Source organism: Sylvia atricapilla, chromosome 26, assembly GCF_009819655.1.
Source record: "Sylvia atricapilla isolate bSylAtr1 chromosome 26, bSylAtr1.pri, whole genome shotgun sequence".
NCBI lineage: Eukaryota > Metazoa > Chordata > Aves > Passeriformes > Sylviidae > Sylvia > Sylvia atricapilla.
The window spans coordinates 1,457,384-1,482,925 of NC_089165.1; the positions used below are offsets into that span (position 1 = coordinate 1,457,384).

The window sequence follows — 25,542 nt, forward strand, 5'->3', positions numbered from 1 at the left end:
AGGAACAGCTGAGATTTTGCTTTTAAGGCAGCCTGGTGGGTTTGCGTGTCACCTGGTGTCCTTTAGAGATCAAGTCATTACTGGGTGTGTTGTGAGTATCTGTTTGTGGATGATACTCTGAGGTGGGAGGTATGACCCCCCTCAGCAGAAGCATTTCCCTGCTGCCTTGTTGAAATTCTGCTCTCCTTGTTTATACAGGGGGAATGGTGTGGCACAAAAAAAAAAAAATTTGAAAATTCCAGCAATCCATTAAAAAGCCATATTTGGGTTCAGAGGCTGGGAGAAAATAACTTTGAAACAATTTGGAGCTTGAGTTGTTGTAGGTTTAGAGCTGACCGGAGTTCACAGTGTCGGAAGTCTCCTGGGGAAGGGAATAGGCAGTAGCAAGAGAACGTTTCTAATTTAGAGAAAAGTTTAATAGACATGAGAGCTGGAGAGGAAGCCAGAAAGAAAAATCTATCTTCTTCATGGTACAGCTTAACTCTAGGGAAAAAACCAAATATTTTATTATTTTTTTAAATTAATTTTTTTCATCCTCTGGTTTTGTGCCTTGGATGTTTTTATGGATGTGGCTAAGAGCCATGGATGGATACCTAGGTGGAACCCTGGGGTGTTGGGGCTGACTGATGGCTGGGAGCAGGGCAGCACCTGCACATGGTAACTTCTGACAGGCTCATTCATGCAAGGCACACTCCTGCCTTGTTTGCTGAAGTCATTTTTTGTTTGTCTGTTCTGTTCTGTTTGTTACCAGTGTGGCTGGAGGTGATGGTGTGTCTGGTTATTTGCTCTGAGAGTGGATTTATGTTTTTAATTCCGGTGCTGGGAGCGTTGTTGGCTGTGTCTGTCCCTGGGGCCATGCAAGGAGAGGGCCAGATCATGGCCTGAGGGCACTGGCACTGAGGTGCCAGGAGTGCCCTGTGCCCACTGCTCTGGGAGCTGGGTGCGATCCTCTCTCCTCACAGACACTCTGTGTTCTCAGTAAAGAGCTGGGAAACCAGGAAAGGAGGAGAGGTTTGGAACAAGGATGCTGGGATCATGTTGGATTAAAAGCTTTGCTGCCACAGTTCAGGGTTTTTGTGGGTTGGTTGTTTCTGCTGGGTTTTGGTTTTTTTTTTCTCTGAACATCAGAAGAAATTCTGATAGAAACATTAGCCTCGGCTTTATTCTTGTCTTCTTTTCAAGAAAGAATTTGGATGGAAAAAACCATGTTTTGGACAAACTGCCCATGCAGATTTCTTAATTATTATTTACTTCTTAAAGAAGTAAATACTGGGGTGCCAAAGTGAAACCCCACTTTTTTTTTTTTTTTTTTTTTTTTTTTATTTTATTTTATTTTTTTTTTTTTATTTTGCTGAGAGGGAGACCAGCCAGCAATGCTTCAAACACTCCTGGTGCAGTGACCATGGTGACAGAGCTGTGTGTGCTGTGTCATCAATGACTCAGCGTGGTGGCACCGAATGGATGAGCCGGTCGGTGTTTGGGGATGAGGGATGCAGCAGGGTCAGGGAGGTGGGCTGAGGGCTGCTCCATGGGACCAGCTGGCTGTGGGCCTGCTCTGAGGATCCCAGCAGTGCATTTGTGACCATTGGGTATTCCCTGGCCTGTGTGCGGGCAGCAGCAGCACAGCTGGGGTGGGTGGGTTTCACAGGATGCTGTTTCCATCTGCTGGGGCAGTTCCTTCAGTTCTGGGTTCTTGTCTCTGCAGCTGCCTTGAAGCAGGCAAGGGGGGATTTGCTGAGCTCTCAGCACCGTTCAGAAACTGAAAAAGAGCCAGACATCTCTCCAGGGACCTCAAATGGAGGAGGCGGATGCAGGGAAGTTATCCCAGTGTAACAGGCAGACTGTGGAGGGCCAGGGACTCAGTAAACTCCCAGATCACCGGGGAAGGGGTGGCAGAGCCAAGAGCTCTCAAATCCCTGGAGCTGAGCTGCGAGGCTCCCCTGGCTCTCGGAACGCGCTGCACGTTCTGCCCGGGTTCCCCGGTGGCTCTACATCAGCAGTTCAGTAACAAACTATTTAACAAGAGCTTCCTGTTGTGCTGACACCAACACCGACGTACAAAGGAGCAAGTGGAGTAAACAGAGCTGTGCTGGCTCCTGCCTCACTGGAGGCTGGAGATGGGGAGGAGGCTGAGGTGCCGTCGCTTCTGAACCCAACCTGCTGGGCCAGGGATAATGTTCTTGTGGCTGCACTTGGCAGAAACTGCCAGGAGAGTGGCTGCCTCCAGGACTGCTTTGTTTTTAAGGGAATTTCTGGGCTGGATAAAGGCCCCTTCACCCCTTGCTCTCTTGCTCCAGCTGCTCCTCAGGTGCTGTCCCCAGAGTGGTGTAGCCCGTCCTCCAACCCGACAGGGTGAGCACAGCTCTCAGAGCTCTGCATGTGAGATGCTCACATCCAGAACTTCCATCTCCAAGAAGTTCCTGGAGTTCCTCATTCAGAGCACTGAAACTCCTGGTTTCTTGAGGGATCCAGAGGAAATGGGGCCAGAACAAGCCAGTCTTCCTTTGCCATAAGGAATGTTCTGCTGTCCTGGTAGGTTTGCCAGTCTCCCGTGACTGGAGCTGTCGTTGGTGGAGGTCCAAGGTGGCAGGGCTGCACAGCCCCTCTGCCTCTCAAGCCCATGGAGGAAACTTCCTTGTGGGCTCAGGATGAGTTTTCTCCAAACAGCACATCCCATGGATCTGAGTTCCAGCCTGTTCAGCTGCTTTGCCCAGCTCAGAGGAGAGGTGCATGTCCAAGGGTGGAGGAAGCTCAGGAGACCTCTCTGGAGCCTGTTAGATGGTCACTTGGTGGATAATTGGCTGGATGATCACACTCTTAAGTGGACACCAGTGACAAGTGGTGTCCTCAGGGCTTGGTACTGGGACCAGTGCTGTTACATCTCTGCTGGTGACATGGACAGTGAGACTGAGGTTACCCTCAGCAAGTTTGCTGCTGACACAGACCTGTGTACAGCAGTCACATGCTGGAGGGAAGGGATGGGGCATCCACAGGGACTGGAGAGGTGGAATTGTGTTGAACTCATGAAGTTCAACAAGGCCAAGTGCAAGGTCCTGCCATGGGCTCTGACAATCCCAAGCATAAATGCAGGCTGATGGAGATCAGCCCTGGAGAGAGAGATTTGGGACTAGGATGGATGAGAAACTCGATGTGACCCAACCTTGTGAGTTGGCATCCTGCTTGGCTGTACCACTGCAGGGCTCCCGTGGGAAGGCTGGTGAAGCTTTCCCTGACCTGCTGTTTTGGGAGAGCTCTGTGTGGTGGCACAGCTTTCCCTGCTCCATCACGAGCAGGGCTGGCTGCAGCTCTGCAGGCTGGAACATGTGTTTAACTACAAACCCTTGCAGACATCATTTGGGACCGTCTGTAACTCGCTCTTAAAGATGTTTAAAGACTGCTTTGTTTTAAGACTTTTGATCCTCCTGTAAGCTCAGCTTCTTCAACTTTTAGAATTTATTGGGATTTGGTTTCAGTTGTGTAAGGCCACTGGTTGCTTTTTGGTCTGGATTTTTGTGCTGGGAGCCAGCTGATGGGTCATCCTTTGGGACATCGGGGTATTTGTGATTATTTTTAGCCTTTAATTGGCAGTGATCTGTACTTGGAGCTGCAGAGTGTCAAGGGCTTTTCTCTTTGTGTTCTCAAGAAGCTTTCCTTTTTTCTTTCATCTGGATGCAGCTGTGTTTCCCTTCTGCTCACAGAGCTCAGTACATGGGGAACCCAGCTCCAAGAGCCATCCCAAAGGCTGGTAGGGCTCAGGGAGCAGCACCTGGGGATGCCGGCTGCTCCAGGACACCTGGGCCCTGTTCCAAGCAGCACCATGGACCTGCTCCCTGACCTTCACCAGCTACTTCCCTGCTCCAGGCCTCTATTTTTTTCCTCTTCCTCCCCTCTTTTGTGTTGCCCCGTTTAGCTGTAACCTCTTTTGGGCAGGAACACGGTGTGTGTGTTCATATAAAGGGCTGAGAACAATGTGCCCCAGATGGTTTGTACAAGTGCCTTCTCGGCAGCCACGGGGTTTCATTCTACAGGAAAGAAATTCTTAAAAATACAACTCCTCAGCATCTTATACTTGCAAATGTGGGCAGGAACTTCCCGAGCCTTGATATTTTGGTCCAAGTCACAGAGACAAGGGGTAGCACTAGAGCTGCAGCTTTTCTTTTAAGGAAAAAAAAAAACAACTCCCCCCAACCCCAATTCCCCTTTTCTCACCCTTACGTCTGCAGGGAAAAGCTTGTAAATGTGACTGGAGCAGCTCTGACCTGCTTAAAACCAGATGGCAAAGAAAAAGGACCCAGTATTTTAACAAAAGCACTATGAAGTCCCTCTTGGGAATCAGAGGGTGTGTGGGCTTGCCCCCTTTTTATGGCACTTTCAGTGCTTCTAAGGTTCTGTTTTGGGGGTGCTGAGGCACTTGCACTTGCCTGCAGTTTGTTTCCTTTCCAGGATCCCTGGTTTGGGGTACTGGCACTGCAAACAGCACAGGGTACTGCTTATTTGCTTTAAGACTACAGCTTGCTTTGGAATTTCTTCTCCCTAACTTCAAGCCAATTCATTTTTTTCCCCTTATTTATCCCACTTCCTCACAAAGAGAGAAACAAGTTTTCTTAGTCTCATCTTGCATCAGATTTGATTCCAGGCCAAAAAATCCAGCCTAGAAGGTGCTTTCCTGAGGCTGCTTGCCTCACTGTGACCTTTTGGGAGAGGATTCCTGTGCAAAATGGAACGATGTGACATCAGTTTTATCCAAGGAATCTTCCCCCATGGTGTTGTTGCCTGGGGAGGATGGGTCAGGTCTGGGTTCTTGTTGCCTGTCCAAAGGCTGCTGTGTTTTAACAAACACAGGGGTTTTTTAGCTTCAGAGCTGTGGGAGTCCTGGGATTTTACCAAAAGTTTCTGTTTCTAATTAGGTTGTTCTCAATTTTAAAGGCCAGTGATCCCTTTATGGCACAGAGTGGAAAACCTGAGCAGTCACTGACACTGCACAGAGGTGGGTCCTGCTTTTGTCCTGAGGTCCAGGGAGCCACTGTGTCTCCTTGGCACTCCTGAGGTGAGAAGATAAATTCTGCCCAGCCCTTGGCTCATCCATGAGGGAGGCTGGTGGGCAGAGTGTGAAGGAGCATCCCTTGCCCTGACTCACACGGATGCGGTTCCCAGACTTCCTGCTGCTCTGACCGCCTGGCTTGGGAAAGGGGGAATTGCAGCATGGCAGTCCCAGCACGGGGGGCTGGGCTGTGGCCTCATGGGTGTGAATCTGGCCCAGATGCCTGAAATTGGGGTTTGGAGCTGGGCCCCCTCCAGGAGGGCTGCTCCTGAGGCTCTGCAGGCAGGACCAGAGTTGTGCTGTGCTGCTCCCTGCGTTTGTCTGGGCTGGGCGAAGGTAGCATAGTCTCTCTGTGCTCACAGGAAACAGGATTTAATTTTTCCCTTCTGTCTCACTTCATTGTCTGAAATTCCCTTGCAGAGAGGCTGGCCCATAACTCTTCAAAGAAAATAATCCCAAGCGCCAGGGCTGGAGCTCCCTCTGCTCTGGCTGTCGGCTGCCTGACTCTGTGCAAACAGTCTGAGCCTGGAATCCCCTGGGACTGAGCATAAAGGTCTGATTCAGAATGAAAACAGGTTATGGAGTAGCAGGGCCTGTGCATCGCCGGCTGCTCCCCTTTCCCAGCGTGCGGCTGGAACCGCGTCCGGGGAAAGCAGCTCCCAAAACGTCAGGCAGAGCTGCCTGCTCCGGGGGCTGGGAGGCCGTGGGGGAATGGCTCCCAGTGTCCCGTGGAGGTGGGAGAAGCATGAGGAGGTCGGGAGGGCAGCGCCATGTGCTGAACCCAGAGCGGAAATGATCGGGGGAGCGAAGAATGAGCAGGATGTCACGTGTGGGCCGTGCGCGCTCGGCGCTGGGGCAGAACAAAGCGCAGGGAAGCCCTGCTCCTGCCGCTCCCACCCCGCTTCCTGCTGGCACGGACATGCTGCTGGGGGAAGGGAGCATCGGGGCAGAAGCCAGCCCCTGGCTGCCCACCTTTGGGAGAGCTGGAAGGCTCCCTGTACCTCAGTTTCCCTCGGCTGACGTGTGCTGGGTGCAGCAGAAAGGTCCCCGGTTGTTGGTGTGCTGGGGGTGGCCTCGGAGGGCCAGGCTGCTGTGCTCTAGGGATGTTCCAGAAGTGTTGGATGGAGGCTGGAGCCTGTGGGGGCAGGAGGAGGCTCCCATGATGCATGAAAGCCTATTCAGCTGTGCTTGAGCAGGCAGGTTCCACAAGTGGGACCTCAGCACTGTGTGCCTTTGGAGCAGCTCTGGTTCCTCCTGGAGAGCAGTGGCAGTGTGCCAGGATGCTGTGGAGAGTGAGGATTCGGTGTCAGGAGGGGGCTGGGAGCAGGACAGCCCTAGGGGGCTGCCTCAGGGGCTATTCTGCCCCTGGACCCTTATATGGCCAGCCCTTCCTCCTGCTGAGCTCTGGCTTTGGTGTCTTTTTCCCTGGGGTGCTCTTAGAGCTCCCACATTTCCCTCTGTGCACCCTTGAGCACAAGAAGCTTTTTTTTTTTTTTTTTTTTTTTTGTTATTAATAGCTATTGAGAGCCAATAAAAAGTTTTACAGGGTTTGGCCAAGCGTCAGAGCTCGCAGTGTGTTCATTTCCTGGAGCTGAGCGCTGGAGGGGGGGTTTGCTTGGATAACCCACAGGGTCAGCAGGAGTCTGCAGCACTGGGGGCTCCTGGGAGGCTTTCAGTGGTGTCACAGGGGCCTGGAGAGGAGCAGAGGGAGGTGGGGTTGAGGGGACAGTGAGGGAGAGGTAGGAGGTTGGCAAGGGTCAATCTGGAAGCAAAACCAGAGCAGTGGGGAAATGGAGGTTTGAGTCTCTCATGTGCTCTCCCAGTGTGTGCCCAGATCCTGCCTGACCCTGTATGTCCGTGTTTAGCTTTTTGCCTGTCTTTCCTGCCTCCCACGCTGGCATCCCTGTGAGGAGGGACCCAGCCTAACCTTCCCCCAGTGCAGGGGTGTCCCACTCTGGTGGAATGCTGCAGGGAGGGAGAGCACAGTTCCCTCTTGGGCACCCGGTTCCTTGAGCACAGAGCAGGTCAGTGGTTCTTTTCATCCCAGTCTTGTGTCCAGTAGGAAGCAAGGGGTTGGTTTGGCCTTGATGTCGGGCTGTTGTACCCATGTGAGGACAGGCAGCTGCACAGGGATGTGTGTGGAGCCAGAGTCATGGAATTATGGAGTAGTTTGGGTTGGAGGGACCTTTAAAAGTCACCTCATCCAGCCCCTGCCATGAGCAGGGCTGTGCCCACAGGAAGCAACTCCCTGGTTCAGGGGGCTGAGCTGATTCTTGCTTGTCTGTGGGAGCAGAGGGGAACCCAGATAACCCCACCAGCAGCACAGGGCTTTCCAGCAGCCTCACTGGGAGCACACGAGGCAAGGTGCTGCACCCCTGAGCAAAGCAGCTCCCACGAGCATCATTTTCTCTGGTGAGTGTCACAGCCTTCGCCCAGGCTGCAGCCAAGGGGCCTCACTCCCAGCTTTGCAGTTAAATCAAGGTTGGTTGATAAGAGCAGAGGAAGAGGCAGTGGGATGTTAGTAAGTTCCTGTTTGCCAAGAGGGTGTTTTCCCCCAGCCCACGTGGGCTGTGGTGGGCACCCTGAGTGTGGCTGTTCCCCAAGAAGTGTCCTGGGCAGGGCTGCTGGCACAGGATCCTGGCCCACCACAGTGGAGGCTGCAGCTGGAGTGGGAAGTGCTCCAACTCCACTGGTCTCTGCTCTTGGGGGCTCTCAGAGTCCCTGGCTAGTGCCTCTGAATGGCTCCAGAAGCTGCCAGCAGCCCTTCCCCGTGGGGACAGTTTTGTCCCCACGTCACTCTTGGCTGGCTTCAACATGGAGACACTCATCGACCATTTCACCTCCAGCTGACCAAGGCTTTTTAAAATTCAGTTGTTTGTTTATTTAAACCAGCATCTCAGGCATGGGGCACTCTGGGACCTGATCTTTATCCCAGCTTCTCCCACCCTTCAACTGTGGCACTGTCATTGCTGTAGGAATTATCTGTCTGCAGGGACGATGCTGGAGGGGCTCTGCAAAGCCAGGAGCAGGAACCCAGAGTCCACAACCTTCTGTTGTCCTCTGCCTCCTCTTACTGATTTTCTCCCTCTCCTTTCCACAGCTGGGAGAGCGAGGAGCTGTGCTGGGAGGACCCTGTCTGCAGGATGTTCTCTCCACCAAAGAACTCCCTGTGACCAGCGATGATGACAGTCCCGGCGGGACCTTGGGAAGCACTAACATTTCAGTAGCCCAGCACCCGTGGACGGCCTCTTACCCCTCCTTCTCCAGACCCCGCCCTCCCACCGCTCACCGGGATGGTGTATTAACCAAGAGGAGCCCTGCTTCTTTCCTCCTCACCCTTCCATTTTCGGCAGCTCTGGGATTTGTATGGCAGCAGCGTAACCGTGGAGAGGCCGGGGTATCACAAACTTATGGATTTTGATAAGAGAGGAGGGAAAGGGGAGCTGGAGGAAGGTAAAAGGATGTCCAAGACAGGTGGAGGAAGGAGTGGTCATGGAGGCCGTGGTGCTGGAACCAACTCGGGAGTCTTAATGGTGGGTCCCAACTTCCGTGTCGGCAAGAAGATTGGATGCGGCAATTTCGGGGAGCTCCGTCTAGGTGAGAAGGGTCATCTTTGTCCTCGCTGTACCCACTTGTGCTGGGATTGCCCTGGCATCCTCCTGCTGCAGTGGCACAGGCTGTGGCCATGGGCACTGACAAGCCCACGTTGCCCCTTGCAGGTAGCCCTTGTTCTGTCACAGAGGTTCCACTTCCTTCATCCTTTCACACTGTGCTTGATCTACCAAGGCCCATCCCAGCCCGAAGGACTGATTGCAGAGGTGTTTCCCATCTCCTCCCCATGCCTGTCACTCTCTGGGTCTGTCTGCTGTAAGTGGTGGTGGCCGTGGAGATCTGAGTGTCCTTTAAATCCAGGAACACTGTGTGAGGAATGATTCAGGAGATGCCACTGTGTGCTCAGCAAATCTCACCCCACTTGTGCTCCAGGTGCTGTCCTCCTGCCCTGCCTTGGGACAGGGGATGGAGCATGGGTGCTTGAGGGGTGTTCACTCTGCTGGGACAAATATCTAGGATGGGGAATCCGTGTTTTATCCTGGGTAAATTCTTCAGTTGTTCAAACTGGTTTTTTGAGAGACACTCCTGAAATTATATGCAGGACAGAGAAAGGGAGGAATAAAACACAAGCATTATTCCAGGGTCACTTTCTATTTTGAACCAAGTTTATCAGGAAACTCCTCAAGCAAACTCCTGTTTGGAGGGTAGGGAGGTTGCTCCTCTCTCAGGACTGGGAATGTCCCTGCAGACCTTCAGCAAGCTGTTAACCCTTTGCTTGGCATCAGGCAGCTGGGAGTGGTCTGGCAGGGCCCAGCGGTGCAATCTGGATGTCTCCAGGAAGACACAGTGGACATGTGGGTGGAGTCCCTGCCAGCTGTACTGCTGTCCTTGGCTGTGAGTGCTTTGGGAAGGGGCTTGTGCTCTGGGAAGAGGGGCAGAGCCTGTGACAGCCACAGACCTTGTTGCTCCATGATATTTTAAGCAGTGCCTTCTCAAACCAAGCTCTGAGCTAAACCTGACCATGGGCCCGGGGAGGAGCCACGGCAGCCCTGGCTCGGGTGGGGTCAGCTCCCACCTCCCTGTGTGGGGAGTTAATGCCAGCTCTTCCCGGTGTGACAGACTGGCTGGTGCCAGGCTCACCCTGCGCTTCCCGCCGGGATCGCCGCGTAATTGCCCAGCTGGAGAAATGCTCTGGTTAAAATCCAGCCAAGCAGTTCTCATGTTCAGCTGTCTCTCCTGGTGTCATGAGGAGCTCTGAGCCTTCCTCCAGACCCAGGGTTTGTGGAAGGAGAGGTGCTGGGGGATTTTGCCACACCAGCTGCTCCTTTCAGTTCCCCGGGTGGATCTGGACAATCCTGCTGCCAGTGCCTCCCTGACAGAGAGCCCTGAGCTGTGCAGGGTCCACTTGTGTCTTTGCACCTCCTTTTCCTTGCTTGCACTGCATAGTGGATCCGTGTTTCTGGGTGAGCTGGATCCCAGGATCCTGCTCAAGGCAGGAGCTGGAGCAGTGTTGCTTTGCTGTGCTCAGTTCTGAGGATCAGTGTGACCCCCCCACCTTGGCCTCCCCCTCATTTTCCAGGTGCAGCAGCGAGGGGACATGAGTCTCCCATGCATCTGAGGAGTGTCTGTCAAACTGACAGTGAGGTTGCTGCAGGGACCTGGGAGTGATTTGGGCTTGGTTTGTTTGTGGCTTCAGGGACAAGCAGTGAGCTCTTGCTCCGGGGCTCCACAGTGGTCGACTCTCACAGTGGGAGATTGTCCTTGCCACCAGCAAGAGAAGCTTCCAGTCCCTTCACGTGGCTTTTTTTTTTGCTCTGTCACACCCTGCAGTGCCTGGCCATAACATGATACAGGCCTGAGCACGAGACCTCATCACGGCAGTGGAAGCCACAGCTATGTGGCTTCTCTCCTAAAATCACATCTCTCTTCCTTAGGTGTGCCTTCAAACTGCATCAGGGCTCAGGAATGCTTTCAGGATTTAGGGATTCCTCCAACTGCAGATGAATGGCAAGGGACCAGAGGGCTCCTGCTGTGAAGTGGTGGCATGAGCAGGGATGCTCCCCAGCTCTGGCTGGGCACTAAGCTTTCCCCTGGGAATAGAGAATTCAGTTCTCAAGGCTTTAGAGGTCTTGAGGACTGAATTCTCTATTCAGCTCAGTATTTAAAACTGCAGCCCGGTATTTAAAAGCTCCCAGATCTTTTTTGGCCTTTTTCCTCTCATAGCAAAGGCCGTGAGATCTTGAAAAAATGTACCTGGAGCTGTACCTGATTCCTCCAGCTCCCAGTGCTGGGGATGGAGGAAGGGTACGTTGTCTTCTTCAAAAAGGTACCATTTTGTCCTGTTTCTCCACCACACTGAGAGGCATGTGGTGATCTGTCCTTAGGGTGCTTCAGCTCAGCTGCCCCAGGTAGACACAAATGTTCACCCATGTAGGAGGTGTCCAAAATCGAGTGATGTGTTTAAAGATGAAATATAAAAAAAAACAATTGGCATAAGGCATTTGTGGGGAGCCAGAAGGGGAATGACGTGGGCAGGAGTTGTGGCTGAGCCAGGGCTGTGCGTTTGGATCCTGCTTCTCCTTGTCCCTGCTGGCCTTGGCATCCTGGGCAGTGCAGGGACGTGGTGCCAGTCCCAGTCTGGCAGTGCTGCCAGCCAGTTCTACACTGGACCAGTGTGACTGGAGCCCTGGCCTGGAGCTGGAGCAGGGTGGTTGCTCCAGCCCTCTGGCACAGAGGGGCAGGCTTATGTTGTGCAGGTACTGGGTCTTGTTACCTTCTTATGTCCTGGAGCTTCACCCTGAGCTGGTGAGTGCTCATCCCTTCCCCTGCCAGCCTCCAGCTGTGGTTTGGTGCCAGCCTAGCTCCTTCTGGGGCTTTCCAGCAACATCCCAGGGAGTGCCCACTGCCTGCAGCCCCCTGAGCTCCCCCTGCCCATGTGCTGCCCACAGCCAGCCCCGCTCCGTGCCAGGGTGGGACACTGCCCTCTGAAACACAAGGCAGCAGGACACTGGTGGCAGTGGGTGACCAGAGTGTGGCTGGTGGCTCGTGTGCCCTGGCACTGGGCACGGCCAGGCTGCAGCCCTGCCAGCTCCCTGTGCCCCGGGAGCGGGGCCAGCACACTCACACAGAGGGTTTCTTGGAGCAGGTTCCCCTTAGTAGCTACTGAGGAATGCTTGGGATGGGCTGGGGTAGGGAGAGAGGAAGAAAACCTAGACATTAAGCAGAAAGGTCAAAACTGAGCCCAAAGCATCTGCAGGTCCTTCCCTGGTGCCTCAGAGCCAGGAATTGCCCTTAGTCTGGCACACTCCCTGAGGGCCCCTTCCTGAGCCTGGCCCAAGGCTGGTGTTCCTGCCAGGCTGTGCCATGGAGCTGCCCCAGGGCAGCCTCAGCCTAGAGCTGCTTCTGTTCTTCCATCAGTAAACTTCTGCAAATGTGCTTTTTGGAGCTTCTCAGTGCCCACCCCTCTTCCCCAGCCTGCTGCATGCATTGATGCTGGCAGCTTGGAGCCACAGCAGCTGTTTTCCTTCAAAATTAAAAGCTGGAAATTAATTACCTTTTAAAGTAAATCCAGGATTTTGGAGGGAAGAACACGAGGTGAATCTGTGTGCAGTGTGTGAGGCAGGAGCAGGTCACTGCTGCATCTGGGCCAGGGCCATGCCCCAGCAGAGGGGTCCTGTGCAGGTGCTGGGGACGATTCCCAAGCTCTCCTGAGCTGTGGCTCTCGGGCCTGTCCTGCAGCCTCTCAGGAACTCACAGAGGCCACAAGAGGTGCCTTCAGTGCACTTCTCATAACACCCTTCTTGTCTTGGGCTCTGCAGAGACCTCCCTGTGGGCAGCTGCAGTGTGGCCAGGGGCTCGGCCACCTCCCAGGGGTTGGAGCCACAGACCCACCACGTGCCAGAGGTGGCACACGAGTGTCTTTGGAGGCTTTGGGAGAGAGGAACCCATGCAATTCCTGCTGCTCCTGCCTCCCTTGCTGAAGGCTCAGACTTGCTTTTTCTCCTGGTTGTTCAGACCCTCCTCTTGAGAAGGTCAAGCTGTAAAATAACATTTTTCTTCTGATGGTGTTAAACTCCAGTGCTCCATAGAGCTGTCATTGTTTTGCCTAGTGCAGCCACTGTCACTGGAGCTGCAGGGCTGTGCCCAGCTGCCTTTGCATGGAGCTGCCTCATCCCCTGTTCCTGCACTGCATTCCCAGGCCTGGGAAGCCAAATTCCCATCCCAGTGCCCAGGCAGAGCTCTCTGCTGCTGCTGCTGCACAAAGGTTCCCAGCATGGGCACAGTGCTGTGCCCTGGGCAAGGGACAGCCTCAGTGCTTGCTTTTCCTCTCACAGTGAGGGGCTGGAGCGTGTCCAGAGACAGGAACAGAGCTGAGGAAGGGTCCAGAGCTCCAGGAGAGGCTGAGGAAGCTGGGAAAGGCGCTCAGCCTGGAGAAAAGGAGGCTCAGGAGGGGACCTTGTGGCTGTGCACAAGTCCCTGACAGGAGGGGACAGCCGAGGGGTAGGTCAGGCTCTGCTCCCAGGGAACAGGGACTGGAGGAGAAGGAACGGCCTCAGGCTGGGCCAAGGAAGGTTTAGATGGGATAGTGGGAAAATTTCTTCACTGAAAGGGTTGTGAAGCATTGGAACAGACTGCGCGGGGTAGGAGTGGAGTCACCACCCCTGGAAGCGTTCAAAAACCTGTGAATGTAGCACTTGAGGACACAGGCTAATGTGAACACGGTGGTGCTGCTGGTTGATGATTGGAGTGGTGATCTTCAAGGTCTTTTTCCACCTTAATGATTCTGTGATCCCATGGTTCTAAGCTGCTTGGATGGGGATCCAGCCCAGCGCAGAGCCGGGCTCCTCCTGGGTGCCCTGACGTGCAGGGGCAGGTGGCAGGCACTGCTGCCAAGTCCCTGGGGAGGGGACAGCAGAGAAAACCACGTCCAGCCCCAGGCCTGGCTGCCTGCTCCTGCCTTTGGCCCCTCCTGATCCCACACACTGCATCCTGCAGGTGCTGGCAGCTGCATTTGGAGGCACCTCTAGCACCAGGCTGGGCAAAGGCCCCTGCAACGCAAATATTTGCTTTCTGCCACCCATCTCACCACTTTCCTCTTTTACTTCCTTTCAAAAGCACCTTCTGTGTTGCGAGTCCTGCCTGCTCCAGTCCTCCCAGGCACTCCCTGGGCTCTGGCACATTTTGGGTGTCAAAGTTGCCCCCTTGTGAGCACCGGGGCAGAGCGGGTGGCTCCAGGAGCTGGAGTGGGGAGTTCCCTGACACGGAAGGAATTCTCCCTCCTTGCTATTTTGCTTTTTCTTTTCTACTGGTTTATTAATCTCATGACAGGCTAGTTCTGCTATTTGCACCTTTTTTAATTCAGAAAGGAGAAGTGGAGGATGGTTATTTGACCCCTGCTCCCCATCTTGTCTGCCAGCTGTATCCAAGCCCCTCAAGGAAGGGCTGAACCATGGACTCATTTTTGGACTGGGTGAATGCTGACAGCTCCAGAGCCTTGTTGCTGGTAGCTTTGTATGCCAGTGATCCACAGGGGTCCTGTGTGCTGGGGACTGGACAGATGCCACTGCTGGGGATTTTCCTGCCTCCATCCCTTCTCCCTCCCAGCCCTGCTGGGGATTCTTCTGCTTCCATCCCTGCTCCCTCCTTGCTGGGCTGAGTCCTTTTTGCAGTGTCCCTCTGGCAATTTTCCTGCCATGTTACATTTTTCCCCCTTCAGATCCTGCCTGACCTCAGGGAAAATCCAGCTGTGAGTTTTCTGATCGCATGTTGCTGCCCTGAAGGCAACAGTAATTGTTTTGGACTGAACTGTGTGGCCCTGTGGAGCCATGTACCGGTGTGGGGGTGTCCCACCTGCTCCCCAGGAAATGTCAGTGCGTGATGGGACAAACCCCCTGGATCTGGCACACGCTGTGTTCACCAGACATCCCTCCCTCCCTCCCAAATCCCCTCCTCCCTAATCGCTGCGAAGGGATTTGCTTTATGCAGAGGCAGCAGACAAAGTGGCTTGGCAGAGGTCCCTTGGGATGGGAGAGGGTCAGGGAAGCAGCAGGATTGAGCCCCTCCTTGGCTGCAGAGCCCATCCCTGGGAGGAGCTGCTCCATTAATATCTCCCATTCATCCCTCTTCCTGTAATCCTGCCGCCGACTGTGGCGCTCAGCAGCTGGCTCTGATGTCACCCGGCCAGGATTTATTGCTGCTTCAGGTGGAGAGCAGCAGTCTGAGCAGATGAAATCTTACGCCAGGAGGAGCTTGTTCCCTAAGCAAATTGCTTGGAGAAAATCCGAGGAGACAGATGCAGCTCCATCAGATCCCCACATGGCAGGCAGCGGGATCGCTGGGATCCGGAGTCTGCTGGCACTGGAGGGAACCTGCTGCCCTTAACCCCCACCTGCCTGGGCTCCTGTGGCCTCTGGCACAGGGAACACTCAGAGCTGTTCCTGCAAACCTTTAATCTTTGCCTTTATGGGCCTGGGCAGAGGTTGTGCTGATGCTTCCCAGATGTGACCCCCTTTTCCTCAGGCCCCTGCTGTTGGGGGGATGTGGAGGCACCCTGAGCTCAACCTTCCTGTGGTTATATATGAAAAGACCCGTACAGGTGTGGAGCCCTCCAGGAGGTCCTGCACAGGATGTTTGGTGCCACAGCTGCTCCTTCACTGCCCTGGGCTCTCCCTGCAGCCTTCAGCTCCTCATACAGTCTGGATCATGCCACGGATCTGCCCCTAGCTTCCCCTGGGCCCTTAGGTGGGTGGGAGCATCCCCAGGGATGAGGTTGATTCACACTCAGGTATGCACAAGCCATTCCCAAGAGTGACCCCGGCCATGGGGGAAGAGATTTCCACCTGCCTGTGGTGCCCTCAGACCACTGCTGGGTGCCCCAGTGCTCCAGGGTGTCCTTCCTCCTGGCCACCCTTTGCAGGGTCCCACAGGCCATAACTCAGTGTCCCCTGACTCTGGCCGTCCCTCTGTAGCCTCCTCTCCCTGTGGGGCTGGGAGAAGCACCAAGTCTCAGCCTTGTCCTTGCCTTGCCCTGTCACGTCCCCGCTGCTGCCCCCTCCCATCAGCCTTGGCTCCAGCCCCCGGGAGCCTCCCCATCCCACAGAAATCCACATACCCACCCGGGGATAATTAGCAGGCGTGTTGCAACTCCTCACAGTGTGTTCTGCTCCTGCTTGTGCCTCCAGGCCCCTTCAGGTGCTGTGGGAGCAGCAGAACCTGTTCAAGATGTTTTTGAGCCCAGGAGCCCTCAGGGGCAGTGGCAGTGTGTGGTGGGGGTGATGGAGGGACTGCTTTCATCACCTTTTTGTGTCTCTCCCTGCAGGGAAGAATCTCTACACAAACGAATACGTAGCTATCAAATTGGTGAGTAGCTGTCAAACCAGGGAGCTCCTCCATGGTCGGGCTGGGGGATGTTCCAGCCGTTGGGAAGGAGTTTTCTTCCCCTCCCCTGGTGTTGGGGTGGGTGGAGTGGGCTGGGATATGTTGGGTGGCTGTGGAGGAACTCTGTTCCTGTTTGGAATTGAGGGCAGTCTGGGAACACACGTCACTGCAGGTGGGGTGATCAGAGTCTGGACAGGGAAGAGCTGAGTCTTGCTTCTTCCAGTCCTCACCGTGGCTTGTGCTGTGCTCAGCTAGTGCCAGCAACAGAGAGGGTGGCCCCACTGGTACCTGATGCCATTAATGTTTTCCCCTCTCTGGATGAGATGATCTGGCTCCCATATGGGCTGATTTTCTCTCATCATCCCCTGAGGCTTCATCTCCATTTTATACTAGTTGCTCCCAACCCCAAATGCTCTCAGTCCAGCTGCTGCCTGCATGTGAAGGAGGTGACACCCAGACCCCCTGAACATCCTGCTTCCTACTTAACTGTTCTCCTTTCTCTCCTCCAAGGAACCCATAAAATCCCGGGCCCCCCAGCTGCACCTGGAGTATCGGTTCTACAAACAGCTGGGCAATGCAGGTACGGGGCTGGGCTGAGCTGCCCTGGGGAGCTGCCTGCCAGGGCACTGCTGGGAGAGAGGCTTTCCCTAAATGTGACTCTGCAACTTCACTCCCATCTGCTCCACAGGGAGAGGCTGATTTTTACACAGATGCCTCGTCTCATCTTTGATCTCTTTTGATTTAGTTCTTTCCCCCCACCGCCCCCGCAGCAGAGTCGGGGATGCAGATGGAGCTTCCTCCTTCCCCCTGCTGCCAAGAGCAGAGCCAGGCTGGCTCTGCAGGGAGGGCAGTGCAGGAACATCCCCGCTCTGCAGCCCCTGTCCCTGTCCAGCAGTGGTGTGGCTGTGACAGCGTGGCCCTGCTGCAGCCCTGCACAGCCCCTGCTCTTTGTCTTGCAGAAGGAATTCCTCAGGTTTACTACTTTGGCCCCTGTGGGAAGTACAACGCCATGGTGTTGGAGCTGCTCGGACCCAGCCTGGAAGATCTCTTTGATCTGTGTGATCGGACCTTCACGCTCAAGACCGTCCTGATGATCGCGATCCAGCTGGTGGGTGCAGCCCCTCCACCTCCCCTGCAGCCCTGAACGGCTCCCCTGGCCCCCAGGCTGCCCCGGGGAGCAGGGCGTGGGTGGGCACCGTGGGCAGGCAGCATGGGCATCCCACAGGGAATGGGGGGAAGATGCTGGCACATCCCAGCCTGGCTCACCCGTACCTCACTCCCTCCCTGCTGAGGGAGGGCTCTTCACTCCTTCACATCCCCTCTCTGAGCCTAGACAAGCATCTCGCTGTGTGCCCAAGGTGCAGCTGGCCTGGGGCAGTCTCCTGTTGTGGGAAGGAGCGATGTGCCCACCCTTGGGGCTGGAGCCAGGCTGTGGAGAGCAGGGGTGAGGTGGCTGAGCAAGGCCCGGGGCAGGAACATGCAGGGCACAGGGTGGGTCTCTGCCCTGGCACTGACATCTCCTTCTGCCCCAGATCACACGGATGGAATATGTCCACACCAAAAGCCTGATCTACAGAGATGTCAAGCCAGAGAACTTCCTGGTGGGGCGGCCGGGCAGCAAGCGGCAGCACACCATCCACATCATCGATTTTGGCCTGGCCAAAGAGTATATTGACCCCGAGACCAAAAAACACATCCCCTACCGAGAGCACAAGAGCCTGACAGGGACAGCGCGTTACATGAGCATCAACACCCACCTGGGGAAAGGTGTGTGGGCGCAGGCAGCCAGCCCTGCCTCCTGGCTGAAGGGAGGGACTGCAGGGCAGGGGTGCCAGAGGTGGGGCTGGGGACAAGCTGCCTTTCTGGCTCCTCAGGGTGCTGGCAGGGACACATGGGGTGCTGCAGGATCTGGGAGGGACAGGGACAGTGGCTGTAGGGGGAACTGACCCAAGTCTCTTTTTCTCCATGCAGAACAAAGCCGCAGGGACGACCTGGAAGCATTAGGACACATGTTTATGTACTTCCTCCGTGGGAGCCTTCCTTGGCAAGGCCTCAAGGTAACTGCCGGCTCCTGCTTCTCCTGGGCATGGCTTCCTGTGGGTCTGGCTCTGCCCTGGCATGAGGAAGGGGAAAGTTTTGCCCCTGGGGTGCTGGAGGCTTGGCACCGCACCAGCTCTGAGCTTCGTGTTAGGCCCTTGCAGTGCTGAGCAGCTGCAGGTCTCCTGTGTACCCCCAGCTGCTCTCACAGTGGCTGCTCTGGAAACCCTGGGGTTTGTCCTCCAGACCTGCCTAGGAAGGGAGTTTCCTGGGAAGGAGCTACCTGGGAAAGGGGATCAAAGAAATCATCCATGGTGTGACAGCACCCAGTCCCTTCCCCTGCCTGGGGTGGTGCCTGGCCCCTGTGCTGATCACCCTTGTCCCTGCCAGGCTGACACACTGAAGGAGAGGTACCAGAAGATTGGTGACACCAAAAGAGCCACCCCGGTGGAGGTGCTCTGTGAGAACTTCCCAGGTGAGAGCACTGCCCAGCCCAGCCCCCAGCCCCGAGCCCTGTGTGCCCTGTCCCCCTGAGCCCCCGTGTCCCCGCAGAGGAGATGGCCACGTACCTGCGCTACGTGCGGCGGCTGGATTTCTTCGAGAAGCCCGACTACGACTACCTGAGGAAGCTCTTCACAGACTTGTTTGAGAGGAACGGTTACGTGTTCGACTATGAATACGACTGGGCAGGGAAACCTCTGGTGAGTGCAGAGGGACTGGGGGCAGAGGGTGAGGCACCCCAGGGACCAGGGCCAGCGGGGTCAGTGGCAGCAGCCAGAGAGGATGTGGCTCTCAGCCATCCCTGCCATACACACTGTGTCCAGGGGATCAGCTCCACCCTCCTCACCAGTCGCTAGCTCCAGGGCAGTGACACAGGAATTTGAGGCTCCTGGAGCCAGGGGGACCCCAGCAGCCAAGCTGGCACCTCACTTTCTGCCGTGGGCGCATTCCTTGGGCTTGCTGCAGCCACATAGCAAATATGGCACTGCTGAGATGGGGGTAGAGGCAGTGGTCAGGCCCCGGTTCTGGGGAGTTTTGCGTGTTTGGCTGGAGGTTGGATCTGGCTGCAGGGTGTTGGGAGGGCTCTGTGCTGCACTGACATTGTCCTTTGTGTCCCCAGCCCACCCCCATCGGCACGATGCACAGCGAGGTGCAGGTGCAGCCCCCGAACAGAGACAAAGCACAGCCACACACCAAACACCAGGTGAGCAATGGCACAGCCTGGCTGGGGCATGGGGCCACAGGCATGGGCAGCTTGGGCTGCAGTTCCAGGGACATGGAGCCCAGCAGGGATGGTGGCAGAGACTGGAGCATCATTTTCCCTCAGTGCTGTCCATGGGAAGAGTTCTCTCCCACAGCTCTGGGTCTGTGGCTCGCTGGGGGCCCAGGACAATGTCCCTGTGGCCTGGCCAGAAGAGGGAGGAAGCACGGTGAGGGCTGTAGCATCACTGGGGAGTGCCAGGCCTGGACATTAGCTGGTGAGGGACAGGGCCCAGCCTGGGGTGTGGGGAGGGCTTGGTGCAGGCTGAGCCACCTCTGCTAACGGTGACTCGCTGCTCTGCTTCTGATGCCCTTCCATCAATGGGACAGTGACACAGTACAAGGGAGGGCAGGATTGGTGGGGCAGCTTGGCAGCATTTTGCCCTATGCTGGGGTTACCTTTATTTTGGGAACGGGCAGAGCACAGGGGGTGCAGCCTGGGGCAGGGGTCAGGCAGAGCTGTGTGGGAAAGGAGGCAAGCTGCTCAGAACTGCTCCAGTGCTGTGGCCTGTCCTTCCCTGGTGCAGGACACGTGTCTCTGGCACTGCTGTCACCAGGAGCAAACCTCATGTGTTTTCCAGCAGTACTGTACAAACCATCATTCTCCCAAACCTATCTGGGGACAGAGCACCTGCATAGGGGCTGGAGCTGGGGATGCAGTGCCCTTGTCCTCCCCAGGCTGCTCCAGCACAGGGAGCCTGGCACAGCCCTGGCTCTCACTGGCAGCACTTCCTTAGAGAGAGGGAAACATCTTCAAATCACATCTGGCTCATTTCTGGGAGCTGACTCCCAGTAAGGTCTGCTCTCTGCCCTCAGCAGGAGGGAGATGCCACGTTGGACATCCCTTCTTCAGAGCAGGGGGAAAAGCAAAGCACAGAGCTCCCAGAGCATGGGAGTAGTGTCCAGCCTGGGGACACAGGGTGTCCCCACAGCTGTGGGGCCATGCAGTGCTCACCAGGGGAGGATCTGGCTGTGGGGCAGCCAAGCCCTGGAGGAGCAGCCCAGCTTGTGCCACACAGGCCCCACCAAGTGCTGCGTCGTCCTGGGGATACAGCGTCACCTGGGCCTGGCTCAGCTCCGGCTCTGCTGCCCCAGCCCACTCCCAAACACTGGAGCCCTGCTGGAGCTGGCCTTGCTCCGTGGGGTGGCCCTGTGTGGGGCTGGCTGTGGGGGTGTGTGTGTGTAGGTGGCAGGGGGACACAAACCCCCGTTGTCACCACAGGGACCGCTCTGGGAGCCATCAGGACAGTGCTGCACGGGTGCCCTCTGCAATCACCAAGTCGAGCTGCTCCGGTCATGTTTTTGCTTTTGCATGTCTTATTTTCTGGAATCCCTTTGCCACTTTTCCCGCCCCTTCCCTCCACTTCTCCCTTCTCTTCCCCATTCTCCCTCTTTTCTTTTGTTTCTTTTCATTCTGTTCCTCCTGCCTGTCGCGAGCAGCCGCCCGAGGGGACGGAGTTGTGGGATCCTCAGGCCGGTGGGCAGCCTGCCGAGGAGCCTTTGGGAGCTCACCTGGCAGCCGGCAGGCTCGGGGGGTCCGTGCAGGTACATGAAACCACGCGCCTGGGGCAGGGGCGGGCGCGGGAGGGAGCGGAGCCACCCTGGGCCTCGGAGCCGGGATCAGCCCCGCTCCCCCGCCCCGGGGCCACGCATCCCAGGGTCCTGCCCCGGCTGCAGCACATGCTGCCTGTCCCTGCGGTGTGACGGAATGCTCACGGCTCGCAGACGAGGCTGGTGCTGCTTCCCGGGGGCTGCTGGGCTCCCTTGGTGCTGCCAGGGGGAATTGGAGGGTGGTTGGAGATAGGTGGATGGATGGATGGATGCCACACTGCAGCACGGCAGCTGGGTGGGCATTGCTCTGCCCCTAGTACCGCTCGTCTGGGCAGGACTTCCCTGCTCCTCCTTGACTGGAGCCCGGGCTCCAAGCCCTGCTTCTCCTCCCTTCCCGGGCACCCCTTGGCCGTGTCCCCCTGCCGCGGTCCTGCCTCCGTCCTGTGCTGGCACTGTCAGCACCGTGCTCGCCGCCCTCGCTGCCTCCAGCCCGCTGCGCCCTGCCTTGGCCTGGGGGTCTGTCACACATGGATGGTGGGACATCCATGCCGGGACCCCCGGCTGGGCCTGCACTGCTTCCTCCGTCTCCGCTTCCGTCCCCGCCGCTCTTGCTCATTCCTGCTGCTGCACAGTGACTCTGCTGGTGCTCAGCCCCAGCCTTGGGTACAGCTCCCACTGTTGCCATCACGGTGCTGGGCACTCCATAGTGCCAGGCAGGCTGCGGGGCCGGGCACTCTGAGGGCTCTGCCTCCCTCATCCCCTTCCTCCTCCCCTCTCCTGCTCTGCAAACCCTCCTGCCGTGCTCCGCCTGCGCCGGGGGATCCGCCTGCAGGGATCATGCGCAGGGGTCTCTGTGCTGGTGTCAGGGGCTGCAGCCTGACGTGGCCCTGCTGGCTGGGCACTGGCGGTCAGGTGGCAGCTCCTCCGAGGGGCTGGGAAAGGCCAAGGCTCCTTGCCGAGGCCGAGCAGCTTGGAGAGTGTTTGGCCTGTGCATCCCCAGGGAGCTCCTGGCTTTGCCTGTGGGCAGCAGGCACAGGATGGCGGTTCAGGCACCTCCCAGTTGCCTTGGTGGCTTGGATGTCCTCCTCCACTGTGGCTGACCCTGCTGCCCTGGTGAGCAGGCAGAGCTCAGGGATACCTGAGCCCGCAGGGTGGGCACTGGGCTGAGTCTTGGTGCCAGGAAGCAGAAGTCGTGTCCTGATGCTCAGCTGTGGGAAGGGCTCCTTGTAGCTGTCAGCTTTCCTAGGCCCTGTCTCCCACCCACACTGGAGCTGACTGCCAGCAGGCCCCTTTCCTGGTCCAGGGGCTCCCAGAGCTGGGATCCTTCCAGGGGTGTTTTAAGGGGCTCAGACCTCTCTCTGTGATGGGGCTCTTGGGGAGAGCTCAGCACTGAGGCTGAACACCACGGTCTGGGAGAGGGCACCATCCTGCCACCAAGGGCACCTCAGTGCTCCCGGGCAGAGCTGGGTGGTCTCCTGGGTGGCTCCTGTGCCCCTCAGGGTGGGGAAGGGCTGCAGACCCCCGGGTTGCCCCTGCTGACACTCCTCTCTCCGCAGGTGATGAGCTCTACCAATGGAGAGCTGAACACAGATGATCCGACGGCAGGACATTCAAACGCCCCCATCACAGCCCCCACCGAGGTGGAGGTGACAGACGATACAAAGTAAGGCCCCAACCCCGCTGCCCCTGGCCAGTGCTGCCCCGGGCTGTCTTGTCCAGTGCCCTCCGGGGAGCAGCAGCCCAGCTGTGCCTTGGCACCCTGTGAGGGGCGTCCCTGCAGTGCCACCACCACCCCAGCCCTTCCCACCTCGCCCTGCCCAGGGCTCCTGCACAGAGGGGCATGGATGGATCTGGCACTGCCCTTTCTCTGGAGCCCCTGCCTCTGGCCAGGTGGCCGATCTTGTGTGCCATGGTCAGTGTCACTCCCCTGGTCCGTGCCATGTGCTGTGGCAAGTGTCACTTTTGGTGGCCGTTGTGGTGCTCCCAGTCCAGCCCCTGCCAAGTACCCAGGGCACCTGGTGGAGCAGTTCTGCCCGCGTGGGGCTCACCAAGGCACCAAGGGGTTTCTGTCCTCCCTGACCCTGGGGCTGCTGCACCCTCCGTGCTGGGTGCTGACGGGTCCCCTCTGTCCCCAGGTGCTGCTGTTTCTTCAAGAGGAGGAAGAGGAAAACCACCAAGCGTCGCAAGTGAGCTGCCGGGGCCGGGCGGAGCGGCGATGGCTCCTCTCCCTCTGGCCGTGGCTGGATGCTGACCGCGGAGGCCGCGGCCCCGGGGCTGGGCGGGGACGGGGGCCGGGCCGGACGGGCTCCCCCAGCGCCCCACGCGCAGATGGGGAGCGGGGCCTCCCCAAACTGCTTGTCCTTTCCTCCGCCACTCGTGGCCGTTTACTCGAACCAAGCCCAACTTCGCTGAAGTTCCTGCGTCCGTCAAACAGAAAAAAAAGAAAGAGAAAAACCCACGGCGTCACTTGCTTTGAGTTTAAAACCAGTCTGAAATGGGGATCAACCACAGACTCTGACCCGTCGCTGTCAGAAGAAGACGAAGACAATTTCGAGAGCAGTGGGCTAAGGAGGAATTTTTTTTTTTCTGTTGCTTCTTTGTCTCTTAAGTTAATTTAAAGTGAGTCTCGGTGCAGAGTGCTGAGTCGTCAGTCTTTGACCGTCATCTTCAGTGTTACCGAATTCTGCTCTTTCTTGCGGCCCCGCCCCGCGTCCCCGCCGGGTCCCCTTCGGTTCGAGCGTCGGGCGGGGAGAGCCGGGGGCACGCGGGCCGGGGAGAGGAAACGCGTTTACAGATCATTTACGATGCACTTTTGCGAGCAATACAGGCGCCGTCCGGTCCCGCCGAGAGCAGGTCCGAGACTCCCAGGGGCTGGGGAACACAGGGATAGGGACGGCCGAGACCAAAGGGACCCATGAATGGCGGTGGCAAAGCAGGGAGGGGAAGCAAAGCAGCCTCGTCTCCGGTGCTGCCGTGTCTTGGGGCTGGATGTTTCCACAACAGTTGTAGGTGTGGGTAGGGCTTATTTCGGCCTCTTGGTTTTCCAGCCTGAGCCGCCCGAGGCCCCGCGGCCGCTGCCGGGGGCTGGGGCCGGGCTGGGGCCGGGCTGGGCAGTGCGGGGCACCGGGGTGGAGTGGCTCTGCCGCAGGGCATCCCCCACCGTGGCCGCCCCACTGCGGGGTGCTCCCGGCCTGCTCCTGGGGCTGGGGGCAGTGCAGGTTTTGGAAGTGACACACAGACACCCCTCGCACCCCCGTGTTCCTCGCCACCCCCAGGGCACCGCAGCTCCCCACGTGACTGACCCCGTGCGCTGTCGTGTGTATTGATTGTGACACTTTGGGGGGGGCACACACTTACCTTTACCAAAACCCTGTTCTGCCCCGAGAGAAGGGGCTGAGGCTGTGCTGGGGGGCGGGGGAGGGATGGGACCATCTGTGGCTGCTTTGAAACATTTGTCAAAACTGACCATCTCGGGGGGGGAAGCTGGAGACCCCGGATTGTGGAGGGGCTGGGGGGCGTGTGGTCTCCCATGGGGCCGTGCCCTCCCCAGGACCCCTCTTCTTCCCAAACTCGGGATTAACCCCGGCTTTGGCTTGTCCGGGCTGCGGCAGCCGGGGCAGCCCCAGCTGCTGCTGCGCCCCTGGCCACGGCGGGAAGGGGACGTGCAACGTTTGACCTCGTGTCCCCAGCGAGGCGAACAAACGAATTTTAAAAATCGCCTTAAAATTTTCACTGGAAGCGGTCCCTTGTCAGCGCGTCGGCTCGGAGCAGCCCCGGCAGAGGCCGAAGAGGAGCCGCGGAGGGGAAGGGAAAGCGGCCACGAGGGTGTGTGTGCCCGGCTCTGTCCGCACACCCTCGGCCGCCGGGGCCCGAGCCTGGGACTCTCTGTCCTTCCAGCGAGGAGTCCAAATACTGCGATTGTACGTGAGAGCGTTTGTTCCATTGCGAGTTTAGTTACTGCTTTAAAACCAAGTGTACAGAAATGGCATTTCAATTTCTCTGATGCTTCCTGGAAGCCATAGAATTTAGGGGCTTTTTTTTTTTTAATAAAAACAAAACAAAATAAAATAAAAATCTTTAAAACCCAACACATTGTTCTCTGCTTCATTGTGTGGTTCCTAAGGGTGACATTGGGAACTCAAGTACCCCCTTTTTATGAGGGACCCTCAGCAGTGGGTGGAAGCAACCCCAGCCCCTCGCAGGGGTTCCCTGCCCAGCAGGAGGAGAATCTCGGGGGGACAGGTCAGGGGATCAGCAGCACAGCCGCTGCCTCTGGGCAGCGCTCCCCAGGCTCCTGGCCCACGCTCCTGTAAAGCCCGTGAGTGAGGAAGGTGATGGTGGAGGAGGGCGATTCCCAGCTGAGCCCAGGGACAGGGACAGGGGTTGGAATGAGGGTCCAGCCTGGGACCACAGCCCAACGCCGGGTACAGGAGCTGGGGGAGCCCTTGGCATCGCGGCTGAGGAGGTGGAGGAGGAGGAGGAAGGCCAGGACGTTGTGCTGAGCCCAGCATGATCCCGCCGAGGCCGCAGGACCGTGTGCCTGGGTGAGCACAGTGTGGGCAGGGTGAGAGCAGACGGGCCGGGCTGGGCTGGGCTGGGCTGGGCTGGGCCGGGCTGGGCCAGGCTGGACTGGACTGGACTGGACTGGACTGGACTGGACTGAGCTGGGCTGGGCTGGGCTGGGCCGGGCCGGGCTGGAATGGGCTGGGCTGGGCTGGGCTGGG

At 57.3% G+C, this 25,542-nt stretch overlaps 1 protein-coding gene across 2 annotated transcripts in view; it reads left to right on the forward strand.

Annotated features, from left to right (window-relative positions):
• The window catches only part of CSNK1G2 (casein kinase 1 gamma 2), a 41,209-nt gene extending 17,757 nt beyond the window's left edge, over positions 1-23,452 (forward strand). The window contains exons 2-13 of one of the 2 annotated variants that reach the window (XM_066336496.1): positions 8,142-8,638; positions 15,912-15,952; positions 16,481-16,550; positions 16,930-17,078; positions 17,503-17,737; positions 17,942-18,027; positions 18,398-18,482; positions 18,560-18,708; positions 19,128-19,211; positions 20,708-20,812; positions 22,375-22,481; positions 22,954-23,452. In XM_066336496.1, coding sequence (XP_066192593.1) covers positions 8,452-8,638; positions 15,912-15,952; positions 16,481-16,550; positions 16,930-17,078; positions 17,503-17,737; positions 17,942-18,027; positions 18,398-18,482; positions 18,560-18,708; positions 19,128-19,211; positions 20,708-20,812; positions 22,375-22,481; positions 22,954-23,008 — 1,353 coding nt within the window. In that variant the 5' untranslated portion in view covers positions 8,142-8,451 and the 3' untranslated portion in view covers positions 23,009-23,452. The remainder of the gene's footprint in view (positions 1-8,141; positions 8,639-15,911; positions 15,953-16,480; positions 16,551-16,929; positions 17,079-17,502; positions 17,738-17,941; positions 18,028-18,397; positions 18,483-18,559; positions 18,709-19,127; positions 19,212-20,707; positions 20,813-22,374; positions 22,482-22,953) is intronic. The other variant, XM_066336495.1, reaches the window with a different exon arrangement.
• The last annotated feature ends 2,090 nt before the right edge of the window (positions 23,453-25,542 follow it).